We start from the raw sequence: 13,082 nt of genomic DNA on the forward strand, positions 1-13,082 counted from the left end.
GAAGAGCCTGAGAGAGGGTTATTCACAGCTTTTGCTAGTAAAGGCCCACTAGCCAGAAGGGCCTTGGGGATGGTCCTTTGGAGCCAGAGGGTGAAACAGCAGCCAAACACAGAGGCACAGGGGAGTTTTTCCTTTCAGATCAGGCACACCACTTGCTAAAAGCACAAGCATTTTGCCTTGGCGGGGGGGGGGGGGGGGCGGGGGCGGCAGAGGTTAATTGGCAAGCCACCAGCCACTCAACCGCATTTTGAGCGCGGAGGGACCACTGCACCCCGCTCAGTTCTTTCATTACCCTGATAGGTTTTTTCACGTGTGGGATAACAAGGCGTCTTAATACTTTCCGGGTAACCTGTGAGAAATAACATAGGAAAAACAAAAGTCGATACGGGTTCAGCCCGAGTCCGGAAGGACAAAGAATCCATAATTTAGGACTCAAGAAAGAAGGAGAAAAACGAATCTGCAGAATGGAATTACTTTTCGGGTGACGGTATTGCCTTCTTCATCCGTGAACTGCTCTCGCGTGACTGATTCACCTGGAATGTTTTTGGCTTCCTCGCCCTAGTAGAGAACAGGTGAAAGGGTTAGCCCTGCTCACTTGGGGCCATCTACTGCTTTTCAACACCAGTCCAAGCAATAAACTCATGCCAGGCCAGGCAAGATTTTCTTGTTAGAGACAATCAGACATCTAGAGTGTCTTAGGACACATGATTCATAGTTTTGATCCTGTGGATCATGCTGAAGATATACTTACGTTGTCAAAGGCGATTTATGGGTGGCTGCTGCTTTCAGGAAACAGGGGCCAGTCTTTCCACTCTGGAGAGCAATTTATGCCATGGTTGGTGCTATGTATGTAGGAAATTTGTCTAGGAAACTTGGGGCTAAACCCCTGGAGAAGGCATTGTAGGAACTCCCTCCAGGAAGTTATAGGGCACAATCACTACTTCCTTTTGATAGGTCTGAGAAGCTGTTCCTCTGAAATAATTCTTCCCTGCTGCCATCTCAATCCTCCATAAATCTTTTTTTGCAAAGTTATTACTTCTACAATTTCCTGGCTCTTTATTCAGGAGAAGCCCATGCTCAGTTGTGCTGGTCCTACTTAGTACAACCCTTGAACTAAAATTAGTTCTTCATAAAAAAACAGCTCACCAGAATCTCTCCTAAGATGAGTTTTTAAAAAAACAAGAGCTGCTTTATTCCCAATGACTTTGGGCAGATAAGGCTCCCCACTTATCTCAAGAGAAGCTCCAACTGGTCATTATTTAGCACACAATTACACGGCTTGTGCAAGACGTTTCATTGTATGGGAAGCACCATCACATTAGGCAAAACACTCAATGATGAGAGTTTTAAGAGCCTTAAACAATACCAGGATGGCTGCGGACTAAATTAGCCACATAGAAAGATTAGACAGTTGATAACCTTGTCTTTATGCTGCTAAAATGAAGACAAACTCTTCTGTGTCCTTGTTTTACTCCATCTCTTGACAACTCTGGGGAAAGCTGAACAAACTTTGAGTGTTCATACAAGGTAGGATATAAACTGAATCATCATCATGATTATCCCGACGGCATCAGCAGATCAGCGTCACAACCTACAACTAACAGATCAGCCTCCTCAGAACTACCTTAACAAGGAGCCTTAGGAAAATTGGGAAGTCCCCAGGATCCAGTCAAACTGGATTGGGAGCAAAGCTCAAACAGGTCCGCAATGGCACAAAACTGGAAGAGGGCCAGTATCTCTGTTTACATTGTGGTTTGGAGATGACAGGTCCTGGATGGAGGTGTTGTAATAATCTCCTACCCACCCTTAATGCTCACAGTATTCTTTACTGTTCAACGGCAGTAATTGTGTGTGCTGGTATTTACACAAGTGGCTCTGAGGCAGACATCCAGAAGAATGTTATGAGAAATTGAGTTAACACGTTTGTTTTGAGAGTGTAGTTGGTTAAGCTATCGGGCTGATTCAGGACATTTTGCCTCTTAAGATGAAAGGGGAAATGGCATCAACTATGCATGGACAAACACAAGCAGGATCGATAGTTGAATCCTTCTTCAACCCTGGTTGTGGGACAGACTGGCTGCTGATTCTCAACGCAGCAGACAAGCAGAGGGCCTTCCAAAGAGCTTGACCCTTTCCCCTGACTTTATCTTCCCATCTGTAGCGTCCCCCAATTACTACACCACTGTTGAACACATGTAGGGTATTCAACTACATTCCAGTGCATTTAGAGTCATGCGTATACAGCCATGCAACACAGGACGAGATTATGAGCAACAACCAAGAATGCAATCTAGTAGGTCCTCCCAACAGGTCTACAGATTGTGCAAGGGACAATACAAAGAGAGTGTCTAATGGTGAGCCACACTATCCGCACTGCAGTCCAAGTCCACTCCATGCCAAAGGGGCACCACCATCGTATAATACCTTCAGAATGAACCGCCGGCGATAAACCCTCGTAATGATCCTCTGCTCTTCACCTGAACTCGAATCACTCTGAATCTCACATTCACTGTCACTGTCACTCAACTCCTGATAAATGCAGTTTTAGGACATTTTTACTGGCTCATTGAAAACATAAAAATTAATCTGAGCAAGAAGATGTCAGAGTATGAATATTCATAGACTGGAATAGGCAACAGATCAGCCAATGGGGACTGTTTGGAAACTGAAACAGTATTTGCTATGTAAGCAACAAGGAAACAGCAAGGAGCCTGGACATGGCTTAGCTCTGTAGCTCTGAGTCTGTGCTGAGCTCTAAACTAGTCTGCTGTTCTGAACTGGAACTGAAACTGTTCTCTCCTCTGCCTGTGTTTGCTTGTATTTGCTACCAAGTTGGAAAACCTGCTTTTGGTATTGTATATTTATTCATGTGTTATATTACATGTAAAGAGAAGTTAATAAATCCTGCTGAATCAGTTATCTGTGTTTGCTTTCTGGACGTGATTGCTGCAACAAACTCTGACAGAAGAAAGGAAAAATGGTTTCCCCCAAATTTAGATTCACCTCCCTCAACTACCATGCTGGGAATGTGTGCCATTTTGCCTCATATCATTTACGGCATAAAAACAGAGTTGCACAGGCTTGCAACAGCTGTAAATTCGTGTGTCTACAAGCTTTTTATGAGGAAGGAGGGACCAGAGTGCAGACATGCCCTTCTTACACATTGCCCCACTATTCCTTGCTACCCTCAAAGATCCTTTCATGTTATAGCAACAGCTCTATGTTTTCCAAAACCAAAGCTATTCTCACAGTGGTATATGCCCAACGCCCCCGTCTCTTTCTAGACCAAACTAAGATTAGTAGCAGGATGTTGTTGTTGTTGTTAAACAGGATTTGAAAACTACTTGGAAAAGCAGTTTCAAATTTGAGTTATACCAAGAATTTTGCTTAATTCTGCAGAACACCAAGGTAAAATAGTCCCTTATGCTTTAGCTCTCCCATCAGCCTTATGTATATTTTCCCAGCCAACAATATATATTCTGTCATGGGAAAGAATGGCTCAAAAGTGCACTATTTGCATGGAGAATTCACACTCAAGCTGGAAGTAAGTAAGTTGCTACTCAACTGAAGCACTTTCTAGGGATTTCTGCCACCCCAAAATGGGCTAAGCTAGGATTTGATGGCATTTGGCAGGTGGATGCCAATATATATATTACATATATTTTCTGCCCTTTGTAGGACTTTTACTCATGGGTCTCAGCTCAGTTTTCCATTGGGCACGAGCATCTCATTCATCTGTGTATCCACACCAGTGGTGAAATTCATTTTTTTTTTTTTACTACTGGCTCTGTGGGCATGGCTTGGTGGGTGTGGTGTGGCTTGGTGGACGTGGCAGGGGAAGGATATTGCAAAATCTCCATTCCCACCCCACTCTGGGGCCAGCCAGAGGTGGCATTTGTCGGTTCTCCGAACTACTCAACATTTCTGCTACCATTTCTCCAGAACCTGCCAGAACCTGCTGGATTTCAACCCTGATCCACACACTGAGAACCTGGCTTTAATCAAGGTCCTCGGGGAATTTGGAGAATGAATGGGGAGGGGGCACTGATTCCCACATGGCAACCAAAGGGTCCCTGGCATACAGCAGCTGGTCCCTCGCCCATGAGACATGGAGGGAGGAGCAGCTGCAGAAGAAGCAAGAATGGGTGGCAAAAGATGGCCTGTCCCCGCCTCCCTCTGCAAATCAAAGTTTGTCGCTTTCATACCTTTTGTTCTGAAGCAGCCGCTGTCCCATCGTCTTCCTGAGCTTTTGACCTTGGCTTGCTGCTGTCAGAAATATTCCAGCTTGTCTTTTTCATGCTAACAGGCACAGAGGTTTTAGGTGTATCAACTGCTGGCTTGCTTGCCTCTTGCAAGGATTTGTGGTGGGATGTTGTTAATGAGATTGTTTGCTGCTCAGTTCGCAGAGAGCTTTGCATTTTTGGTTTCACAGTTTCCTTGTCGCTCTGTTTTCCTAGGCTGTTCACAGAGTCCTGGACAAAAGTCTTCACCTTTGCTTCTAACGTGGATTCCGAGTAGCTCCCGTTGGTCTCCAGTTTTCCTGCTTCCCCTTTGAAATATGAGGTAATAGAATCTCTACATTGACCAGGGCTGCAAGAGAGGAAGAGCCAAACCCAAGAAATAAGTCATGGTATCATTGCATCACCTCTCCACAGCTGCTCATCAACAGGCTGGCATTTCTGACTCAGAAAAACCCAAGACTGCAGCTCTAGGCAAGTCATTATCTACAAGTTGTGGCTCTGGGAGTTGAGATCATTCCAGATGTGCCACAGGATGGATCTAGCCAATACGAGCCTTGAAGGATCATTTTGATCTTCTTCGGAAATAAAATCTGGACTTGAGCAAGGTGAGCTCTAGGCTCTCTCCTCTGCTCCAGAAGAGAGCGCCACAAGAAATAAATGTTTTCCCCCCAAAGGATATTGACACACAGTTGGGTTGATCCTGGATTCTTGTGGAAACAGCCTACAGCTTTTGAAATTATCTCTCTGTGTTCCCAAGGTGATTGGAACAGCTAACAAGATCCTGATAAAATTGCCAGATGTTGTAGGCACATCCACAAGGAGCAGGAACCCTTGGTGATCATTCTAGAGCAGGGGTGTCCAAACTTGGCAACTTTAAGACTTGTGGACTTCAACTCCCAGAATTCCCCAGCCAGCAGAGCTCTGCTGGCTGGGGAATTCTGGGAGTTGAAGTCCACAAGTCTTAAAGTTGCCAAGTTTGGACACCCCTGCTCTAGAGCTTTGGAATGGCCTCCTCAGAGCCTGGTTGTCTTTGTCTCTCTCCCTCCCCCCCACCTCTCCCTCCTTCTCTCTCTGCCCTTCCCTCTCCTCCCTCCTTCTCTCTTCCCCCCTCTCCCTCTCTCCGTCTCTCTCTCTCTCTCTCTCTCTCATATTTGAGCTTTTTAAAAAATCCTTTGAGAGCTACATTCAGTCTCCATCTAGAATTCTTTCTATCTCGACTTTGAATGAGGATGTTGAAGTGCCGGCTTTGATTTCACTGCCCTACATATCTGTGTACATCTATGTTTTGAGAACATTACCCTTTGTCTATAAAATATCGTTTTTTTTAAAGTATTAACTAAATACTTAAAGCTATTGGTCCCTGCTTTTCAAGTGTCAAATGTTTACATGCTTCCAACTAGCAGGAAACAAGTTAAGTATTTTTTTTTTTTTAAAAACCAACTGTCCATCACATGGGAAAAGCAGAAGAAGGAATCAATCTGAGGCTTGGCTGTGTCAGCCTTATGGCTCCGTACCTGTCGTCCAATCGATTTAGCAATTCTCCACTTATTCTGCGTCCTGAAGACGTTGGTTCCATCTTCACTCGGGGGGCCTCATTCTGCCAACCTGCAATTGAAGACATTTCCTGTTCGGCCTGCTGCACATACTTAAGTATAGACAAGGCTTTCTCTTCTGTCATTTCCTCAGACTCGGCTATTTCTTCAAGGCAAATATCTTCAAAGAGAGACTTAAGCTTTTTGTCCGTCGGCTCCTCATCAGCACAAGACCAATTTCTCTCGTGGCGTTCAGTCCTCACTAAGGGTTGACTACTCTTTTCACTCGGCGTCTGCATTCCAGCATAGCTACCCAGATAGCGAGGATAATCCTTAAGGTGGATTTCTTCCAGGGGGTTTTGGCCTCCGTCTTTAGAGGCTCCTTCTAGAGGCACCGAGTGATTGTATCTGCCGTCTTCCAGGGAGGTGTCTTCTTCAATGACCACGGGAGGTCCTGCGGCCGTCTCCTCTAGGTTTCCCTGTGAAGTTGCTAAGACATCACTCAGTCTACTAGGAGTTCTAAGGGGTGATTCTATGCTAGAGAAATCGCTAGCCAAATCATCTTGATGGAAATGGCTGGGTGGCGCGAAGCACAACCCAGGGGGGGTTTCCAGTTCCATTTGAAAGGTGGGGTAACCTAAGGAAGACAGCACATTTGGACTGATTGCCATGAAGAATGGAGGAACATAAAATCAAGCATTCAGAATGGCTGGGTACTTAGAACATGAGAACTGCATGAAACGGCAAGAACAATTGAATTAGGAATGGGACAAAGAATTCTCCAGAGAGCACAACAAAACTGAAGCCAGCAGAACTGGGAGCACAGCACACACAAACACCGGCAGCTTGTGTCTCTACTCACAGCAGCTGCCTGCAAGATAGGCAAATATTTTACACGCATTTTAAAAACTGCCTTCATTTTTAGTATAGGCATCTCCTTTTAATACTGACCTAAGAACACCACACATAATGATTACTGTGCTACATTAGATTCAAAGACTTCAATTTAATCAGTGCCCTTTGCGAATGGATTCGATGTAGAAAATAGAAACAAGTTTCAGGTAGGACAGAAAAAGGTAGTTCTTGACCTACGGCAGGAAAAGACAAACTATGGGGGGGGGGGGGAATGGGGAGGGAAGAGAATCTATAGATCAACTCCAGGAACCATGTAACTCTAGAGATGGGAGTATTGTGATGAGTGAGGAGACCTTGGTGACCTTGGAGACACAGGCGATCTTGGTGACACAGGTACAATCAGAAACACTGAGATCAAATAAAAAAGAAAGGGAAGGAGAAGCATGAACACAAAGGAACCATTGTTCCCCAGGACAGGAATGGCCAATGCAGCAGGTTCCTCTCTTGTCAATTTCTAATCAAGGTGAATCCCAAAATGTGGAAATAGGGGTCTCTCCTGTTGGCTGAGGAATTCTGGGAGTTACATCTTAAAGTTGCCAAGCTTGGGGACCCCTGCTGTAAATATTAGAGAAGGTTCCACATCCTTCTAAGGGAATCAATGAATGTGTCCTCACATTTACAAGAAGGAAGCATGGCAATAGCAATAGCACTTAGACTTATATACCTCTCCATCGTGCTTTCCAGCCCTCTCTAAGCGGTTAACAGTCAGTCTATTGCCTCCGACAATCTGGGTCCTCATTTTACCGACCTCAGAAGGATGGAAGGTTGAGTCAACTTTGAGCCGGCCAGAATCAAACTCCTGGCAGGGGACAGAGTTATCTGTAATACTGCATTCTAACCACTGCGCCACCATGGCTCATGTCAACCTGACCATCGACTGTTGCACTGTGTGCTTGTCAGAAAATTATTCCCAGCGTTCAGGACAAGAGCCAGAGTACAGAACATTGCAGGAGTCTGCGCATTGACCATGCCTGTCCTAGCATTTAGTTTCAGCACAGAAATGAAATGGCAAATGAATGGTACAGCACAATCCCACAGGTAAATATTAGGCTAACCCATCTGACAAAAATGGGGAAGTTCAGTGCTGAGCATGGCATCTGGAAACGACGTGCATTAATTATAATGGTGGTTGGTTGGTTGCTTGGTTGGTTCTCTGAATCCACGGAGAGAAAGTTAAGATAACAGTCTGGTCTTGGTGAGGACAAGGAGCTTTAGAAATGCTTGGAGAAGAGGAAGGACAGAACGCAAAACAAGAGAAGCACATTCTTTTTAGAGGGAAGAGACCTCTTTCACGATTGAACAGCACAAGCCACATTTCAAGAACAAATTTCTTAAAATGTCCACAGAACTTATATTTCTGCACTGCAGCGATTTAGGGGCGAACCCTGCTGCTCAGAGGCAGCGAATGCTTCCCCCAGGAGGCAGCACCCCAGAACATGGATTCTTGGATGTATGCATATGCAAGTCGACACATGCATATACACTCATCTTGCATGTTCAGGCCAGCACAGTGTTTCGTAAGCAGCCTAGCAACATGTCAAAAGCCAAAAAGTAATTGCTGTAACTTGTTCTTGATTGCACCTCCATGTTTGAAAGCAAAACTTTGGTTAACAACCTCAAGAAAAACTCTGGGCACAGAATTGGAACACTGGAGTTTCATTGCCCGATTAGGGGAGGTTTCAGAATGCAACAGCAAAGTTTGCAATCGCACCTCAGGACTACAGAAGCAATTTGCAACTCTGTTAATTCAAAACAAGTGAACCTTTGCTGGTTGAGTCATACCCCAAATCGTATCTTGCTAAGTAAAAACGTATTTTAAGTGGACAAAAAGTCTCAAAGTCCCATATTATTAAATCAAAAACATATATATTTGTTACTCACTTGGGGGGAAAAATACATAAAATGAAACAAACTCAGTTACCATCAACAGTATCGTGGAATACATTATTTTCATCTGCAAAACTTCTGGTGCCTGATATGTTGCCATAATCAAATATTGGTCCTTCCAACAAAGTTACAATGTCGATCCGATTGATTTTTGTTAATACAGAAGTTAAGGCATCAGCTGTGGGGGGGAAAGGACAAAGCACATTAAAATTCTTGTGTGCAACTTTGAATTCTTTGGATAGGTGGCCTGTGGATTCACCGATCTCTTTGGAAGTGTAGAGGAGACATCAACTAAATGTCACAAATGGGAGCACATGAGCTGCAGTGCCCTGTACATTTTGAATTGCTTATTTATCAAATCCTGGTATGTCTTCTGATCAGTGAACGCACAAAGCTGCGTAAATCAAATAAACTTAACAGTGGCAACTTATTCTCCAGGATGTGGTATCTCTCTCTCCAATATTATACATGCACGAAGGTTGGACGACCAAGGTTGTTGGATAAAGAATATAAGCACTCTGGACACAGAGCGATTTGGTCTATGACTGCTCATTCACAGACATACTCTTGAGCCTGTCACCTATCAAGGAGCTGCATTCTTTGGTAGGAATTTCAAGATGCAGCCTTTTCTGCACAAATCTTAAACTTACTTGTAGCATTTTTTCCATCTCTTGTAACCCATTTCTTTAATAACATGAAACTCTGAGCAATTAAAGAATTTGGGTTTTCCACTCGAATCTGATTAATTTCGTCAACAGAAAAATTCAGCTCTCTTGCCAGTTCTACATTGTGGAAAAGAGAGAAGGAAAAAGAATTACTCATGTTTTATTTGAACAGCCCGTGTAAAAACCAAATGTATTTCTGACATCAAACGATACAACCAATTTTTATTCTCAGAAAATTCAGCCTAAACTTCCCAACACACCTCAAAGGCCAAAGAGTGTAGGCAGAGAACAAGGAGAGCCACTTTCAGAGACAGCCTTGAGTTGCAGACTCAGGAAGAGGGGATAAGAATGCTATGGGTCTTCTCTCCATTCTACATTCTTTTTACTTTGTTGGTTTCAGTCTGGACAGAAACAATGGTCCAGGCAGAGGGAGGGCAGCCCTTGACAACCTCCAAACATACAACACTATGGCTTGGACACCAGGTTTCCAAATCCAAAGTCGAGACCAGAGGCTTCCCTGTCATCATCACAACCCAGTTCCATTTGCTCCCAGGATTGCATCAAAGGACCAGAATTGGAAGGACGTCTGCTGTGGCCAGAATGAGGGCAAAATGAATGGACACATCTGGGATAACTCCCACCCATCCAAGTGCAATGCTCAATCCATCCCCTTTCTTATCTGAGATCAATGCCAATCGGGCAGCCTCCAACACCCAATGGGAAGCTTTGTGGTTTACTTGGCTATTGTGATGATCTATTACACATCTGAAGCAAGAGAGGAGATACCAAAGTCACAGGGGAAGATTCCACGTGATGCAAGCAACTGTTTCAGTTGTAGCAGCCCTTACCTGGCCTCAGCCGACCTTAACCTAGGTAAGCCTCCATGCAATCCCAGGGCTGCAGACAGGATTGAGATGACAAAACATCATCTAGGAAAAGGTAATATCTCTTACACTGTAGTGCTGCTGCCCACAAAAAGGACATGGAGGCATCAATGGAAGCATCAACTCAACAGGCCCATCTTTACCAGCTCTATTATTTATTTTTGAAAATACTAGGAGCTCCAAGAACTCTGCTCTTTCCCATTTTCTAAATCTCTTCATCTGAAGAGCAGTGTAGGAAGGACCTGGAAGGAATAAGTTCACCCTGCCCTCCTCTGTCCATCAACCCATGGATACACACATCCAGGGAGAAACAACAAGGTGAGCCTCTTCGAGGTTGCTAGTTTCTAAAGCACCAGAATATTCCAAAACCTTACCTGTCCAGCTAAGTCCCAGGTGATCAGCCACAATTGCCATCCTTATATCGGTCCGTTCACATGGGCTCTGTGGACCTGTGATTTACAATTCTTCTATTAAAAGGGTGAAAGGGTTCTCAGCACTGACTAACAAAACTCTAATACACTGTGTTATTTTAATAGGTGCCTTTAGTCCAATTACTAAAAAGAATGGAATGCCCTGTTTTGGTTCTTTTTTTAAATATATATGTTTTCGTAGATTTTCACGGGTGGAGGTATACTGGTCTTGTTGTATTTGGGTCTTTTCCCGTGTAAGATTGAGATTGTCTTGGCAACATTTCGGCGAAGTCTCACTTGCCATCTTCAGGCTGGTGTTTTCAGCTTAAAGCGTGGTCGGAGCTGCCGTCTTTCTATAAATCTTGGTGTGTGTGTGTGTGTGTGTGGAGTGCTGGCTTTGTTTCAGTAAGTGGATTGATTGGCTTTGTGGATGTATCATGATTGGTAGATTGGTGCTGATTGGTGCTGGGTGTGTGTCTGTTGTTGTTTTGTGTTGTAATGGCCTGGGTGGTGGGTGGGGCTCATTTGTTGACTAGGGCTGGTTTCCAGATGTTTGGTAGGCAGGAGGCAATGTTCCCTCTAATTTTTTTTCGATGTGAGCAGAAAAGTATAGTGTTTGAGAGGCACATTTTCATGCCTGAGCAACCGAATTTTTTTCACAGATGTCACCTAAGACAACAACGAAATCAGTATTATTTGAAACCCAAAGTTATGTTTCTTCAAGGTACACGCTTAATTCAAAGTGTTATATAATATCAGTATCACTTAACAACGCTCCTGCTTAGCAACCAAAATGTTGGTTCAGAAACTCTGGCATTTGAAGCACGCAACTCTTAAAGCTGTCAAGTTACAAGACCCTTGCACCCCTAACCCTTTAGGAAAAAAAACCCAGGGGTCTTCAAACCTGACAGCTTTAAGACTTGTGGACTTCAACTCCCAGAATTCCTCCTCCAGTCATGTTGGCTCAGGAACTCTGGCATTGAAGCATGCAAGTCTTAAAGCTGTCAAGTTACAAGATCCTTGCACCCCTAATCCTTTAGGGAAAAAAACCCCAGGGGTCTTCAAACCTGACAGCTTTAAGACTTGTGGACTTCAACTCCCAGAATTCCTCCTCCAGTCATGTTGCAGTGACGTCATCTGCGTGGATCTGCTCCATCTTTGCTTTCTTCATCGTGGGCAGGGCTGCTCCTGAAAATGCCGACGAGTTGCCACCAGAATAACTGCTGCTACCTCCTCCTCCTCCAACAGCACCACCAGATTTGCTCCTGAGCTCAGCGCTGGGTTACCCCTGCCCCCTCCTCCTCCTCCGCCGTGCTTTTGAGGAGCCATGAGGCTTTTTTTTCCCTGCTCCCCCCCCCCCCGCCTTCCTACTGTCTCCTGTAGCCTCATGGCTCCTCAAAAGCACGGCGGAGGAGGAGGAGGGGGCGGGGGTAACCCAGCGCTGAGCTCAAGTGCTCCGAGCGGAGGGGAGGCGCCGCTGCCACACGCGGAGATACCGGCTGGAGCTTTGGCGGCTTCATCTCAGCTGCAGCGCCGGGCGGCAAATCCGGCAGTGCTGCCTGTTAGAGGAGGAGGAGGAGGAGGTGGCAGCTGTTCTTCCGGTGGCGGTGGGGGCTTTGGGGCTTCACAACTAGCCTCAGTCGCCCCGTGCTCCTCAAAGCAAGTCTGGGGAAGTCCTTTGTGGGCGGCCCGTTCTAGCTGCCTGCAAAGGACCTCCCCAGCTTCCGGAGCCTGTGGCAATAGAAATCACTGCGCGGCAGTTGAAAACTGCTGCGCGGTGTTTTCTTGCCACCTGTGCGGGCGCGCAGCCGCACACCTTAGAGGGAACGTAGGTGGGAGGTATAGTCAGATTTATAGAAGGACGGCAGCTCCGACCACGCTTTGTCCAAAACACCAGCCTGAAGATGGCAAGTGAGACCTCGCCGAAACGTTGCCAAGACAATCTCAATTTTACACGGGAAAAGACCCGAATACAACAAGACTAGCATACCTACACCCGTGAAAATCTACGAAAACACACACATACACACCCCACCACACACACACACACACACACAAACATGCAGATTCACAGATCTGGAACTTTCCCCTTTGAAAGGCTAGTAGTGTTCATCTACATGATGTAAATATTGTGTAAATGGAACCAAACATGCTGACAATCTATCTAATGAGCTGTATATAACATGATTTAATTACTGCTGGAGTGGAGGGGGGAAAATAGCCCACCAGGAACTAAAGAATGAAAGAAATTCTTTCTTTTGACAAAGGGCAATTTTTACTGTCCGGGAGCATCTTGGGGCTGACATGAATGTCTTCAGCATGCGTCCCTAGCTATCTACTATACAGACTTCACATAAAGAGAGAAAGAAGAGCATAAAAGACAAAACACAGAGATGACAATGACAGAATGAGAACTAGAGGAAGTCACTACACAGGCAATCACAACAGTTCATGCACTAAGATCAACAAGTTGAAAGTTTTACAAACTAGGCTTGGCTTCCACAGGGTGAGCCCGGAGAGCTCCAGAAACCTGACTCCCTCCATTCTC

General features: G+C 45.1%; 1 protein-coding gene and 1 long non-coding RNA gene across 2 annotated transcripts in view; one reads left to right on the forward strand and one right to left on the reverse strand.

The window, feature by feature from the left end:
* The window catches only part of LOC309392931, a 137,778-nt gene extending 124,701 nt beyond the window's left edge, over positions 1-13,077 (forward strand). Inside the window, exons 2-3 of the long non-coding RNA XR_014175511.1 lie at positions 10,877-11,085; positions 12,358-13,077. This is a non-coding gene — a long non-coding RNA (uncharacterized lncRNA). The remainder of the gene's footprint in view (positions 1-10,876; positions 11,086-12,357) is intronic.
* The window catches only part of ANK3 (ankyrin 3), a 197,476-nt gene that overhangs the window by 7,462 nt on the left and 176,932 nt on the right, over positions 1-13,082 (reverse strand). Inside the window, exons 38-45 of the mRNA XM_081954513.1 lie at positions 10,499-10,573; positions 9,226-9,357; positions 8,610-8,753; positions 5,756-6,410; positions 4,206-4,590; positions 2,425-2,529; positions 475-558; positions 293-349 (exon numbers count right to left, since the gene is read on the reverse strand). Of these exons, the coding sequence (XP_081810639.1) occupies positions 293-349; positions 475-558; positions 2,425-2,529; positions 4,206-4,590; positions 5,756-6,410; positions 8,610-8,753; positions 9,226-9,357; positions 10,499-10,573 (1,637 nt within the window). The remainder of the gene's footprint in view (positions 1-292; positions 350-474; positions 559-2,424; positions 2,530-4,205; positions 4,591-5,755; positions 6,411-8,609; positions 8,754-9,225; positions 9,358-10,498; positions 10,574-13,082) is intronic.

The sequence above is a fragment of the Natrix helvetica genome (genome assembly GCF_964273705.1).
Source record: "Natrix helvetica genome assembly, chromosome: 5".
Taxonomy (NCBI): Eukaryota; Metazoa; Chordata; class Lepidosauria; order Squamata; family Natricidae; genus Natrix; species Natrix helvetica.